Source organism: Prunus persica, chromosome G1, assembly GCF_000346465.2.
Source record: "Prunus persica cultivar Lovell chromosome G1, Prunus_persica_NCBIv2, whole genome shotgun sequence".
Classification (NCBI taxonomy): Eukaryota; Viridiplantae; Streptophyta; class Magnoliopsida; order Rosales; family Rosaceae; genus Prunus; species Prunus persica.
In genome coordinates this window covers 22,527,479-22,542,753 of record NC_034009.1, presented here as the reverse complement: position 1 = coordinate 22,542,753, position 15,275 = coordinate 22,527,479, and the positions used below count along the sequence as shown (strand labels likewise).

At 38.1% G+C, this 15,275-nt stretch overlaps 1 protein-coding gene across 2 annotated transcripts; it reads left to right on the top strand.

Annotated features, from left to right (window-relative positions):
* Positions 4,921 to 8,528, top strand: LOC18790600 (potassium transporter 5). Of its 2 annotated transcripts, XM_007223955.2 has the most exons (9): positions 4,945 to 5,043; positions 5,167 to 5,389; positions 5,602 to 5,850; positions 5,932 to 5,970; positions 6,099 to 6,359; positions 6,438 to 6,490; positions 6,687 to 6,801; positions 7,019 to 7,943; positions 8,079 to 8,528. In XM_007223955.2, the coding sequence occupies exons 1-9, from the start codon at positions 4,945 to 4,947 to the stop codon at positions 8,146 to 8,148; spliced, it is 2,034 nt and encodes a 677-aa protein (XP_007224017.1). In that variant the 3' UTR covers positions 8,149 to 8,528. The 2 variants fall into 2 exon arrangements, with proteins under 2 accessions (XP_020410727.1, XP_007224017.1); XM_020555138.1 differs by having other exon boundaries at positions 4,921 to 5,043; positions 7,019 to 8,528.

Below are 15,275 nucleotides of genomic sequence, written 5' to 3'. Positions count from 1 at the left end.
AATAATTCGTCGCTCAAAGTGACTTTGCGCGACGAAAAGTAAACTTCGTCGCGCAAAGTCCTTATACAAATAAATAAAATTAAAAAATTATTTTTTAAAATCTTTGCATGACGTAATCCAAACATTTTGTCACCTAAATCAATTTATTTTTGTTTTTTATTTTGTATGCATAACACTTAAGAAATTAAACGGTATATATATTTATTAAGTAACTTTAAATTTATTATTTTAGATCGGATCGGATTTTTGTTAGAAAAATATATTATTATTGTTCGGATTGGGTTTTTGTTAGAAAATATATATTTTAAATTGACGATCGAATTAGTTCATTGTATTCATATAGGGTCATGGAGTGTAGCTTTAAAAAATCATCAAAATCGGAGTTTAAAATAACCGTTAAATCGTGATTTTTCATTATAACCGTCGAAGAGTTTTGTCCCATTACTTGATCTCTGAATGTTTTTTTTTTTCGATTTTTAGCATATATGATCTCGAAGTATAAACAAACAAGTTTGACGGTTGGATCGTTGAAACTATTTTTTTGTATGCATATGCCATCAAAACAATATATTCACTAACAATTAAGAGTTTATTTATACTTTCGTTAAATATAACATAAGATTTTGTGGTATCCACTAGTGTAAATATTTTAAATTGAAGATCAAATTCAGTCATTGTATTCATATAGGGTCAAGGAGTGTAGCTGTAAAAAATCATCAAAATCGGAGTTAAAATAACCTTTAAATCATGATTTTCCATTTATAACCGTCGAAAAGTTTTGTCCCGTTACTTGATCTATGAATGCTTATTTTTTCCGATTTTTGGCATACATGATCTCGAAGTATAAACAAACAAGTTTGACGGTTGGATCGTTAAAACTAGTTTCGTAGAATGTGTATGCCATCAAAACAATATATTCACTAACAATTAAGAGTTTATTTATATTTTCGTTAAATATAACATAAGATTTTGTGGTATCCACTAGTGTAAATATTTTAAATTGAAGATCAAATTCAGTCATTGTATTCATATAGGGTCAAGGAGTGTAGCTGTAAAAAAATCATCAAAATCGGAGTTAAAATAACTGTTAAATCATAATTTTTCATTTATAACCGTTGAAAAGTTTTGTCCTTTACTTGATCTCTGAATGTTTATGTTTTCCGATTTTTGGCGTATATGATCTCGAAGTATAAACAAACAAGTTTGACGGTTGGATCGTTGAAACTAGTTTCGTAGAATGTGTATGCCATCAAAACAATATATTCACTAACAATTAAGAGTTTATTTATACTTTTGTTAAATATAACATAAGATTTTGTGGTATCCACTAGTGTAAATATTTTAAATTGAAGATCAAATTCAGTCATTGTATTCATATAGGGTCAAGGAGTGTAGCTGTAAAAAATCATCAAAGTCGGAGTTAAAATAACCGTTAAAGCATGATTTTTTATTTATAACCGTCGAAAAGTTTTATCCATTACTTGATCTATGAATGTTTATTTTTTCCGATTTTTGGCGTATATGATCTCGAAGTATAAAAAAACAAGTTTGACGGTTGGATCGTTGTAACTAGTTTCGTAGAATGCATATGCCATCAAAACAATATATTCACTAACAATTAAGAGTTTATTTATACTTTTGTTAAATATAACATAAGATTTTGTGGTATCCACTAGTGCAAATGTTTTAAATTGAAGATCAAATTCAGTCATTGTATTCATATAGGGTCAAGGAGTGTACCTGTAAAAAAATCATCAAAATTGGAGTCAAAATAACCGTTAAATCGTGATTTTTCATTTATAACTACCGAAAAGTTTTGTCCCGTTACTAGATCTCTGAATATTTGTTTTTTGCGATTTTTGGGGTATACGATCTTGAAGTATATACAAACAAGTCTTACGGTTGGATCGTTGAATGGTGTGTGTGTATATATATATATATTTATTAAGTAGTTTTAAATTTATTTATTTTGTACGTATGACACTTAAGAAATTGAATAGTATATACATTTATTAAGTAGCTTTCACCTTAATTATATTTTAAATCATAAAATAAATTTTTTTATTTTTTCTTATTCAAAACAATTATTTTTATAAATATTGTGCTACGAACTAATTTTTCGTCTCTCAAAAGTTTGCGCGACCAACAGTTCATCATGCAAAACTCAAAAAATTTGTGCGAGTAACAAAAATGGGACGCGGGTTTTTAAAATAAAAAAAAAAAACTTTAGACTTTGCGCGACCAATATTTTTTGTCGCTCAAAACTTTGCGCGACCAATATATATTTTTCGTCGCGCAAAAATTTCGGCAGGTACCAAAAATGGGACGCGGGACTTTTTTTATGTAATTGTTTTAGACTTTGCGCGACCAATATGTACTTTTCGTAGCGCAAAAATTTAAAAATTTTGGCGGGTACCAAAAATGGGATGCGGGAATTTTTTTTAGACTTTGCGCGACCAATATGTATTTTTCGTCGCGCAAAGTTAAATTTTGGCGGGAACCAAAAATGGGATGCGGGAAATTTTTTTTAAAAAAATAATTTTTTAGACTTTGCGCGACCAATATTCCTATATTCGTCGCGCAAAACTTTGCAAGACCAATATGTTTCGTCGCGCAAAACTTTGCGCGACCAATAATATTTTTCGTCGCGCAAAACTTTGGGCGACCAATAATATTTTTCGTCGCGCAAAGTGATACGATTTTTAAAACCAAAATAACTCCTCCACCATTTTCTCAATGTCTTTCTCTACTCTTACCTCTCCTCTCTCTTTCCCTCTCCCCAAATTCCACCTTTTCTCTCACACTCACTCCTCTCACTTAATCTCTCATATCCCTCTTCACTATCTCTCACTCTCACTCACTCTCTCATCTATCTTTTCACTATCTCTCACTCTCTCATCTCTCTATCACTATCTTATCTAATTCTCTCACACTCACTTCTCCCTCTCATTCTCACTCACTCTCAATCTTGCCAAAAGGTATATTCTCTCCAAATGTTAAATTTTTTTCATTAATATGTGTTTTTGGAGTTAGTTTTGAGTTTGTGTGGGGTTTGGGGTTGAGTAAAGGGGAGAGATTGGAGTTTGGGTTGGATTTGTGGTATAACAATTTTAGGGGAGATTATGCATTCTTTTTTTTTCTTTTTTTTGTTATTTGACCATATTTGTTTTTTTTGTAGGTAATCATCAAGACTTTGATGGCTAAAGTTGAGGATTAGGAAGCTATCAAAACATATCATCCGCCACTACCACCACAATACTCTTGTATTAGGATTTTATTATTGTACTTTGTTAATTTATGTGTACATTTTGAATATTATATATATATTTATTGGATAATTTGATCACTATTTTTCATATGTAATTTTATTTTAAATATGTCAATTTAAATAAAAGTAATTAAAAAAAATCTTACAATTAAATTAAATTTAAAAAGTAAAAATTCGAAAAAATTAATATCAACTTAAATTAAAGTGATTTAAAAAAAATCATACAATTAAATTAAATTTAAAAAGTAAAAATTTGAATAAACTAATATAAATAAATTAATATTAAAAAAATAATAACACAAAAAGTCAAAAACCTTGCGCGACAAAATATTTTGTAGAGCAAACTATTAAATTAGTTTATTTTAATTAAAAAAATTTAAAACACAAAAAATATTTAGTCGCTCAAATATTTGCGCGACGTTAGTATTCATCGCGCAAAACTCTAAAAATGTAGGCGGGTACCAAAAATGGGACGCGGGAATTTTTTATTTTTTATAAATTTTTTTGAGACTTTGCGCGACAAATATTTTTCGTCGCGCAAACCTTTGCGCGACCAATGTGTTTCGTCGCTCAAAACTTTGCGCGACAAATATTTTTCGTCGCGCAAACCTGTGCGACCAATATTTTTTCGTCGCGCAAAGTTACTTTGCACAACCAATATTTTTTCGTCGCGCAAAGTCTTTGCACAACCAATATTTTTTCGTCGCGCAAAGTCTTTCTTCACGATCTTTGCGCGACGGATTCTGTATTTTGCGCGACGAAATTCTCTTCGTCGTGCAAAGTGTAAAATGTAGTAGTGAATGTCCTTTCTTGTTAAATAGAATCATGACCGCAAATACACAATGAATCAGCATTGTTTTTTTAAAAAAATTTGGAATTGCATTCATAATTCAAACAAAAAAAAGTCACTAGCTAGCCACAAAGGACTAATACTGTGTTAAATGCTAAGTAAGAAAATTAGCACCACTGCTATATTTAAGCCTAAACTTCTTTTTTTCCACAACTTCATCTTACGCATCCTATCCAAAAATATATTTAAAAATAAAAAATAAAAACATTTTCTCTTACACGTGGAAAGCAAAGGAGCAATCGAGAGTGTAGTTAGTGCTCCTCGTTGTACATGAATACTGCTATTTTAAGATAGGCTATTTTTACGACTGAAACCTGTGATCACCAAATGGCTTATGGGAAAGTCATTACCTCGCTCGAAATATATGGCTTTCCCTAGGCTAGCTTAGGTACGTTGACAGGAAACGAGGGGCCGGAGACAGTTTCGTCAGCTCTAACAAATTAAGGGTCATTCATTCTATTGACAACACAAATATTTGAAGCTAGACAAGTGTTGGAGCTAATTACCAAGTTAGTCAACTACACCCCATGACAAAAGCTTGTCACTAATTAGTTACAGTCATTTTAATTTTGATTTATCTCGAAAAGAAAGAGAAAAAGAAACATACCCTAAGAAATGGGAGCCTACAAAAACGTACATACACAGACTATACGCGTAACTAGTCAGAGTTTTACATATGTCTTTGCATATAAAACTCAATGCAACATGTAAAAGATAGTCATCTTAGAGCCTTTTCTTTTCTTTTCTTTTCTGATTTACACGATCATCTTAGAGTTGATCGGAAGAAGAAAAACAAGAGAACTTAAAGAGAAAAGAAAAACAAGAAATGGGAGAGAAAGCGGAGACCGACGATAAGATGCGTCGGACGGATTCACTCAATTTGGAGGCTGGAAAAGTTTCCACGGCTCATGATCATGGCTCAAAGGTCTTCATTCCAACTATATATCACTTTTTTTTTTCTTTTGATAGAGACTTGAAATTAATTCATAGTACGTTTGTGCTTAATTTGTCCACCTTTTTTCCTTTCTTTCTCTTTTTTGTTTTTCAGTTAAGTTGGAAGAGAACAATGAGTTTAGCAATTCAAAGCGTAGGAGTGGTGTATGGGGATATTGGGACGTCTCCACTCTACGTCTTCTCAAGCACCTTCCCCAAGGGTATTAACCACAAGGATGACATTCTGGGGGTGCTCTCTCTCATCATCTATACCATATTGCTCGTACCCCTGGTTAAGTACGTACTCGTAGTCTTGTGGGCTAATGATAATGGTGAAGGTGTGTAAGATTTTTCAATTAAAGTTAATTCAATTATTTCCTCCATCCTTTTAGGGTGTAGCTAATTAATCAAGTTCTAGCTTAGCTTGTTTAGGCAACTACTCATGCGTTGTGAGTTTTAATGATCGAAATCGTCTATTAACTTTCTTAAGAAAATTATGATTATTAAGTACTCTGATGACGAACTAATTACTACGTATATTAATTTGCAGGGGGAACATTTGCATTGTATTCGTTGATATGCCGGTATGCGAAGGTGAGCTTAATTCCAAATACCCAGCCAGAAGACAGAGAGCTATCCAACTACAAACTTGAATTACCATCCAACGAGTTGAAAAGGGCCCAAGCGATCAAGAAGAAGCTTGAGCGTACTAAATCTGCCAAATATGCCCTCTTCGTTATCACCATTATGGGAACTTCCATGGTGATTGGAGATGGGATCCTTACTCCATGCATTTCAGGTAAATAATTAGTAAGTATAGTAATTAATAATCTAATTTCTAGCAAGATTTAACAAAAGTGTGTGCTTTTTCTGCATGCAGTCCTTTCTGCAGTGAGCGGGATCAAGTCATTAGGCACAGGTATATATATTTATATATGCATGTTTTAATTTGTCACATACACCACAATTAAGTTAATTATTTCTCAATTAAAGAGATAAGATCATCTTAATTACTTGGTTTACTTAAATTTTGTTTATTAATCCCAGATGCTGTTGTGGGGATTTCCGTGGTAATCTTGGTGCTTCTGTTCGCTGTTCAACAATTTGGGACTGATAAAGTGGGATTCACCTTTGGTCCTATCATCTTGTTGTGGTTCGTCTTCATCAGTTGCATTGGTCTGTACAACTTAATCACATATGACGTGACGGTGTTACGTGCTTTCAATCCGGCCTACATCTATCATTACTTCCATAGAAATGGAAAAGAAGCATGGATTTCCCTTGGGGGAGTAGTTCTTTGCATTACTGGTAACTAATTAACTCTTTAATTATGTAATTAACGTGTTACCCCGTTGCGTTAATTAACTAGTGACATAAATTAACCAGGGACCGAGGCCATGTTTGCCGATCTGGGTCACTTCAGTGTTCGAGCAATCCAAGTAAGTAAATTGTAAATTCATTATGCTGGCATGCATTAATTTATGTTCTTCAAACTTTACTCTTTTGTTTTGTGCATTAATTCGTTCAATTTTTGAACCAGCCATACTCGATCTTTCAAGAACTAGAACTAAAACGTACGCATTTATATGCTAGTCCTAATCAACAGTTAACACCACAATTAACGTCTTCACGCAGATCAGTTTCACTTGCTTCACATTTCCCACAATACTCTTTGCATACTTTGGGCAAGCAGCATATCTCACCAAGTACCCAGAGAAGGTGACGGACACTTTTTACGCGTCAATACCAAGTGAGTTCTCATGACTTCTCTATATGATATGATGAACACTATTTTTAATGATCACCTCTCTAATATAGATTGAATCCACATACATTAGCTAGGAAGAAAGTGAACAAGGTGATTAGTAAATGCAGAACAAATAACTTAATCTTGAGATGAAGTAGTTGAAAACTAATTAATTAGTACTTAAGTATCGATCTTCAACGGTACGTATGCATGCATGCAGGCCCTATGTACTGGCCAACGTTTGTGGTGGCTGTACTTGCCGCCATTATTGCCAGCCAAGCTTTGATAACTGGGACGTTCTCAATCATCTCCCAGTCCCTAAGCATGGGTTGTTTCCCTCGAGTCAAGATTGTTCACACCTCAGCTAAAAACGAGGGCCAGGTCTACATCCCCGAGATCAACTACATCCTCATGATTTTCTGCGTCATCATCACTGCGGCCTTCAAGACCACAGAAAAAATTGGCAACGCTTATGGAATTGCGGTGGTCAGTGTGATGGTGATCACAACCTGCATGCTAACCCTAATCATGTTGGTCATATGGAAGATAAGCATAATCTTGATTGCTATCTTCTTTGTCATCTTCATTGCCATCGAAGGGGTTTATTTATCTGCGGTCTTATTCAAATTCAGTGAAGGTGGCTACCTTCCTCTGTGCTTTGCCGCTGTGCTCATGATGATTATGGCGATTTGGCATTACGTGCACAAACAATGCTACACTTACGAGGCCAACAACAAGGTGTCTAGCGAGTACATGAAACAGTTGTCCTCTAACCCTAACATAAACCGGGTGCCAGGAATTGGGCTTTTGTACTCGGAGCTGGTTCAAGGAATTCCTCCTATATTTTCTCACTTTGTTTCCAACATACCTTCCGTCCACTCCGTTGTGGTTGTCGTGACGATCAAGCCCCTTCCGGTGAGCAAAGTGTTGCTGGAGGAGAGGTTTCTTTTCCGGCAACTGGAGCCAAAAGATTACAGAATGTTCCGTTGCGTGGCGCGGTACGGCTACAACGACAGGGTTGAGGAGCCTGCGGAGTTCGAGAGACAGTTGGTTGAGAATTTGAAAGAGTTTATTTGTCACCAACACTTGATGCCCTCTGAAGATCAAGGTGTAAGCGGTCGTCAGAAAGCCGAAGAGGAAACTCAGTTTGTGCAAGAGGCAATGGAAAAAAGTGTTGTTTATCTGCTGGGAGAGACTCAGGTGGTGGCAGAAGAGAAATCTTCCTGGTTCAAGAAGATTATTGTCAACTATATCTACGATTTCCTGAGGAAAAACTTTAGGCAGTCTGAGAGTGTGATGGCGATCCCAAGGACCAGGCTTGTTAGGGTTGGAATGACCTACGATATATAATGAAGGTCCTCAGGCGACTTAGTATACTTAGAACTAAGCTCTGTATTTTACTTTTCGCCCCAATAAAATTAAGCATTTAGGGTTTTTCAACCATAGATTTTCTTTTTTTTTTTTTTTTTTTTTAATGTAGTTGAGCTTAATAGATGCAGCCTATTCTTTCAAAAGGAATAAATGTTTCAGTTCTCTCATTTTTTGCTTCACCCATGAAATTTATTCAAATTCATATGTCAAGTTCTCCAGTATTTGCTTGCAGTAGCATTTATTTGCTTTTATTTTCTTGTTTTATTGACTACAACTACTAGTTTCCTTTCTGAAACAGAATTTCTCTCTTGTATCAAAACAAAAACAAAAAGTTACTAGGTTCTACTTTGACATTTGGAACTAAAACGTTTGATTAATTGCACACTTCTTTGTTGAAGAATATAAAGTTCCATATCGAAAACTTGACAAAATAAATACAATATATGATGAGTGATAAAACTCCACAACTACTGAGTTTTGTAGGTGCTTAAATTGGGGACAATATAGGTACTACTAGTAGTGGGTTGCTGACCTGTCTCTCTGAAATTTGACATTATCGTGAAAATTTTGTAATGTATGGTAAAAGTTTCATGCATTTGAAGCAGATTACTTTACAAAACTAACTAATGAGCTCACATTTTAGCCTAAATTTCTCATCATGATCTGATAACTAAGATTTTTATGAGTACATGGTATTGATTTATCCGTCATTTGACATTTGAAGCAGCAAAAGTTGAAGTAATAATTAAAATTAGTTCTTTATCAAACTTAAGAACAAAAGTCATCATCAGGATGTGTTAGCTACATATAGTTCATATATAATTCAAAATTAAAGGGACAATCTAGTATCTAATGGTATATTAAATTAAGCAATGACATCGTTTAATTAAGTGTGTGTCGGAGCTGTTGGTATAAAATATCACATATTTTATATATAATTCTGGAAGTCAACTAAATTATTGGACCCCTATGGGCAGAAAAGAATAGCTATGATTGAAGTTGATGCCAAATATAATGACCATAAAATAGCATAAAATGATGAAGGAAAGTCAAATGTATTTGTTTTTATTCAAGCCTGAAGGCCAACTAATAAAATTTTGCCGCATAAAATATATATATATATATATACAGTGAGCTTCAGTTGAGGGATCCCTCAAATAGTGTTATTTGAGGGATATATATATATATATATATATATATATAGGGGTGGGCGCGGTCCGGTTCGGTCCGGTTCTCATCTCAAACCGAAACCGAAACCGGTATTATTTAACCGGTCCGGTTCGGTCCGATTTAGGCAAAAAAAATTTTGAAAATCGGCCGGTTCGGTTCTAACCGGTTCCGGTCCGGTTCTGACCGGTTCCGGTTTTGAACCGGATTATTAATTTATTATTTTTTTAAATTTTTTTTTTAAAAAAAATTTAATTTTTTTAATAAAAAAATTATAATAAATAACTTATTTTTTTAGCTTAAAAATGAACAAATAATCCAATTCATACATTTAGAAATTTTTTGAAGTTGAACTTGGAAAATTAGTGATTATAGAAGTTAAAAAATGGCATTAGATTTTAAAATTTTGTAAAAATATAAATATAAAATATATGACCGGTCCGGTTCGGTCCGGTCCGGTGCGGAGAGATGTAAAACCAGAACCGGTTCGGTCCGATTCCGGTCCGGTTTGTTGACTTTTTTGGTCAACCGGTTTTTTTCTGGTTTTTTTTCACCGGTTCGGTTCGGTGTTCCGGTTTCCGGTCCCGATGCCCACCCCTATATATATACAGAGAGCTTCTATTGAGGGATCCCTCAAATAAGCTTATTTGAGGGACACTCCTTGTAGACCCCACTCCGGATTGTATTTCACTAATCCAAACCGTCTATTTTGTAGATACTCATTCAAAGATCATCTCTACAAAAAATCACTTGAATCCGATATCATTTGACCACTCAATTAAGTTATTGGAATTTTAGCATTTTCTTGAAGCACCGTGTTCATTGATTTTGTAAAACACAATTGGATGTCGAAACGGTTTCCGATTTGTCTAATTTTTTGTAAGGATGATCTATGAATGAAGACCTAAAAAATATATAGTTTGGATCATTGAGAAAAAAATTGTAGGGTACCCTAAAGGGCGTCCCTCAAATAAAATTATTTGAGGGATCCCACAATAGAAGGGGACTGATATATATATATATATATATATATATATATATATTAAGCACTCATAAAGCTAACTAGCACGCTCGTTGCTCAAATTAAGCACGCTCGTTGCTTGCTTCCCGGCAAAGCTAACTAGCTAAGCTTGTAAACGTAAGACAGAGAGTTTTTACACCAGTTGACCCTTTGTTTTAGATTGGGCTGCTGCTATTTGAAAACCAAATTTATTTGCTCATTTTCCTTTCTTTTTTCTGCTGTGTTAATAATTATTATTTTTATTCCGCGATTGTTCTTTTATAACTTAAAAAAGAAGTGTCATGTTTATATATGTTACCATCACTTTGATACCTCACAACCAGAGTTTCAACCGTGCAGGGTGTACTCTTGTACTCGAGGTCGAGATCGAGGTCGAGGTCGGTTCATATTCCTCTTCTAATATTATTTGTATTAAAATTAAAATTAAAAAATTTTATAAAAATTAAAACAACATAATTGACTTGATAACAAATCACATTCTTTGGAATTTGTGGGACGCCTTTAATAAAGTACTTAATATTGGCAATTATTGCAAAACCTCGCCAGGGTGGCACCGCCCTCTCCCTATGTAAAATTACTTGTACATGTAATTAGGTTAAACAAAGCTTAAGGCGTTGTGTCCCATAAGTTTCTTCTTTCTTTTGTTTTTTTAATCTTTGGACAATGTTACTGCGGGAGCATATATTTTCGTCTCCAATCAGGGCACGCCACGTGGAAAAGAAGATTATCTCTTAAATTAATTAATTAAATCAGTTTATCTGGCTAATTAATTAATTAGGATAAATATCTTAATTAATATGACATTATCTTTATTTAAAGAGATAATATCATTAATTAAGATATTATCCTAATAAAGAGAAGATAATATCATTTAATTCAGATATTATCTTCTTAAGAGATAATATATTTAATTCGGATATTATCAAAGCCGGCTCAATCCCTACGAAACCCTAGCCCCGAGGCTCCTATAAATAGACGACCTCATTCATCATTCAAAGTACTTCAGAAAACCTACTCCTAACACCCGAGAAAAATACCCGAAGCTCTCTCTCCCTCCCCACTCTCCATATTTTCCCCACACGGCTCCGGTCACCACACACGGCTCCGGCCACCCGGTTTACACCATACATACAACTCCGTACCCTTTGCTTAGCTATTGTTTTCCTACAAACACTCGAACTAACTTAGGCATCGGAGGGCCTTTGGCCAACACCCCCCGGGTGTGGTCTATTTACTCCGGTCTTTTTTACAGGAATCGAGGAACAGAGAGAAGGAAGATCGAAGGTTGAAGGATCTAAAAGCGAATATTCTCCCGTGAGATTATTTGCACAAACATTTGGTGCTTTCATTGAGAGCACGAGTTATACTCAACGCGTGCTCAAGGAATCTGTTCCTCCTATTTTCCAATCCACCGAAGCCTTCCAGACAACCATGGTTGGAAGCAAGCGCACGAGGAGCAAAACCGCCGTTATGGCTCAATCCGTGACGGCCCAAAGCTACTCCTCCCACGATCCCACGATCGACATGGTGGCTCCACCACCTCTCGCCGCCATGAACCTTCAACAGCCACCCCGTGTGACTGGAACCACAGCACCGGCCTCCGCCGCCGTCGTACCATCTCAAGGCCCCATGGCCGGACCTAGCCACCTTCATAGCACCACCGTTGAGCATGGTGGAACCTCACATCTAGTTGGGCTCACTACCACCGCCGACTTTGGCCCAATCTTGGAGCAACTTCAACCATTCCCTCCATTGCCTCCACGCTCGACACATGCTCCCACATACACGTCCAATGAAACCCTAGCCCGTGCGCAATTGGGCTCTACACATTTCTCTCCTCCCGATCCACGGAGTCAAGTAGACCTTAATCTGAGAGTTGACCAGCTAACTCAGAGAATGGACGACCAAAACAATTTGATGAGGCAGCTCCTCAACCAAATAAACTTGGCTCAAAACCTTGGCCTTGGACAACAGGACGAAGAGAGAAGGATAAACGAACGCGCCGATAGGTAGTTCACCGGGAACCAAGCAGGTCGAGCAGGAGTAAGCAGACAAGGAAATGCGCAACAACGAGATCAGCTCGCGGACATGTCGCAAGCATCCACAAGCCACACTCAGAGCAGACGAAGTTTCCCATCCAGATTGAATTTAAGGACCAACGTACGCGATAGGCTAGGCCCAAGACCTGACATCCACGCTCACCTGGGCCAGCAAGAAGACGTTCATGAAAGGCTAGGCTCCCAGGGAGGTCAACTTGACGGCCATCGAGACGAGGATCAAGAAGAAAGGCGCTCTGCTGCTCGCTCACAGAGAAATATTCACAAAAGGATAGGCCCCCAGGGAGGTTAACTCGACAATCATCACAATGAGGACCGTGAAGAAAGGCGCTCCGCTACTCGCTCTCAAAGAACCAATTCTCCTCACCAAACTACTGGAAATCCCTCACAAGCGCAGTCCACCAACACGCCGCCTAGACAGCGAAACCGAGAAGGTCAACCCTCACAAACCAATGAGGAAGTCAATCAGCATCATCTAAATCGTGAAGGTCATCAACGTGACTGACTAGCCATGCATGCAGAAGACGTTGAGAAGCTCGTGAATAACCGACTTCGAGACTTAAAGATTGGCGGAAATTTCAAAGATGCACTACGCATTGAGGTAGACCAAGCAAACTCCTCACCTTTTACCGCCAAAATCAAGCAGGCTGCTCCCCCGAAAAGATTCTCAACGCCCTCTTTCACATGCTTCAAAGGCGATTCCGACCCCGAAAGTCATCTTAAGCATTTCAAGAGCCTTATGATCCTCTACAAAGCCGAAGACGCGCTAATGTGCAAGGTGTTTGCAATGACTTTGCGAGGAGCAGCTCAGGAATGGTTCCATACCCTGCCATACGGGTCGATCAACAGCTTCAAGGAGCTTACTTACGTCTTCACTAAAGAATACACTTCTTATCGGACGATCAAGAAGAACCCTGACCATCTGTTCAACCTGCGCAAGAAGCCCGAGGAATCCCTTCGAGATTACATCAAGAGGTTCAAAGCAGAAAAGGCCAACATCGTAGGGTGCGATGACCAAATCGCATCCTCTGCATTCAAGAAAGGTCTTCCAGCAGAACATGACTTATACCGCGAGCTGACTATCACTCCCAGCCAGACTCTGGCAGAGGTCTTCGCGACTGCAGAACGCTACGCACTCTGGGATGACGATTGAATCACCGCGAAGAAGTCCACTGAGTAGGAAGATCGACCGGCCAAACGGACAGAACAAAGAGGCGACAGGCTTGGCAGTAGGGACAGAGACAAAGGCAGGTCACGCCTACAAAGAGAGGCCACGACGAAAGAGAACTACACCAAGTTTTCTATCCTCATACATCAAATTTTAGCCGAAGTGAAGAACAAACCTTGGGTAAAAAGACCGTCACCCTTGAAAGGAGACCCAGACAAGAGGGATACCAGAAAATATTGTGCCTTCCATGCGACACATAGGTACAATATGAATAATTGCTTTGCTTGGAAAACGTATCTCGAAGAACTCGTGAGAGAAGGTCATTGCACGGAGTTCATCGCGAAGCAGGCCATCCAGCAGATAGAAGACCGCGATACTGCCAAGGAGCCACCCCAGAAGGTCATAAGGATTAACACAATCCTAGCCGACTCCAAGGAGTCCGGATTGACCAACAAAGAAAAGAAGAGGAAGATCAAACAGGCTACTATGATCTCCCAAGTCTCAACTAGCTTCTCACTGGCAGAAGACAATCTTGTGATCGGCTTTCAAAAGAAAGACTTAATCGGCCTTGATCTACCGCACAACGACGCCCTTGTCATCAGCATTCAAATCGCTCAGGCCATGGTCGACCGAGTCCATGCAGATGAGGGCAGTGCAGCCAACATCCTACAATTGACAGTCATCCAACAGATGGGCTTAGAGGCAAAGATCAATAAATCAGCCAAGTCACTGACTGGTTTCAATGGCGCAACGACGGTTACTGTGGGCACGATAGACCTCGACGTCTACTCTCCCCCTGTAATCAGCTCGTAAACGTTCATGGTTATTGATGAAATCTCACCCTACAATGGCATTCTAGGCAGACCATGGATCGGCCAGATCAACGCCATCACCTCTGCCACACATCAGAAGATTCGCTACCCAATCCCTGTGGGCAATATCGGCCAGATCAACAGCGATCAGGCAATGGCAAGAAAATGCTCAGCTCAAGGGCTGAAGAAAGGCAAGCAAACACAGTTCCTCCCTGTGAATCAGGCATATCTAAAGGGAGTAGAACAAGCAGAAGAGAAAGCAGATCCCGTTCCTGACAGCCGAGTAGACCAGAAAGGAAAGGGAATAGCTACTCCCCAATAGCAATCAAAGAATCAGGACCAAGTCTAGGGAATCCATCCAAAGGTCTCTCCTGAAGAAGGATGGAAGCCCGAAGAGGACGTTGAGTTAGTACCCCTTGATCCTGACAAGCCAGAGAGAAAAGCGCGGATCGGCTCGCGCCTAAGCCATGAGGAAAAGATAGAGCTTGCAGCCTTCCGCCGGAACAACAAAGACGTATTTGCATGGTCACCATCCGACATGCCTGGCATCGATCCCCAGATCATCTGCCATCGCCTACACATCAACCCAGCTATCAAACCTGTAGCGCAGAAGATACGTAACTTCGCCCCCGAGCGGGTTGCCATCATTGAAGCCGAGATCGATAAGCTTCTAGCTGCTGGATTCATTGAAGAAGTCTCCTACACAGAATGGCTGGCGAACGTTGTTCTAGTGGCAAAGAAAGACAAAGGTTTGTGGAGAGTATGCGTCGACTACACTGACCTCAACAAGGCATGCCCTAAAGACTACTTTCCACTGCATAGAATTGATCAGCTCGTCGATTCAACTTCCGGCAACCAACTGCTAAGCTTCATGGACGCCT

Bases quoted from the DNA above. Each gene is read 5' to 3' on its own strand.
- LOC18790600 (XM_020555138.1), top strand. From the start codon at position 4,945: ATGGGAGAGAAAGCGGAGACCGACGATAAGATGCGTCGGACGGATTCA. The intron at 6,491-6,686 runs GTAAGTAAATTG...GTCTTCACGCAG, and splicing joins TCAGTGTTCGAGCAATCCAA to ATCAGTTTCACTTGCTTCAC. The intron at 6,802-7,018 runs GTGAGTTCTCAT...GCATGCATGCAG, and splicing joins TTTTTACGCGTCAATACCAA to GCCCTATGTACTGGCCAACG.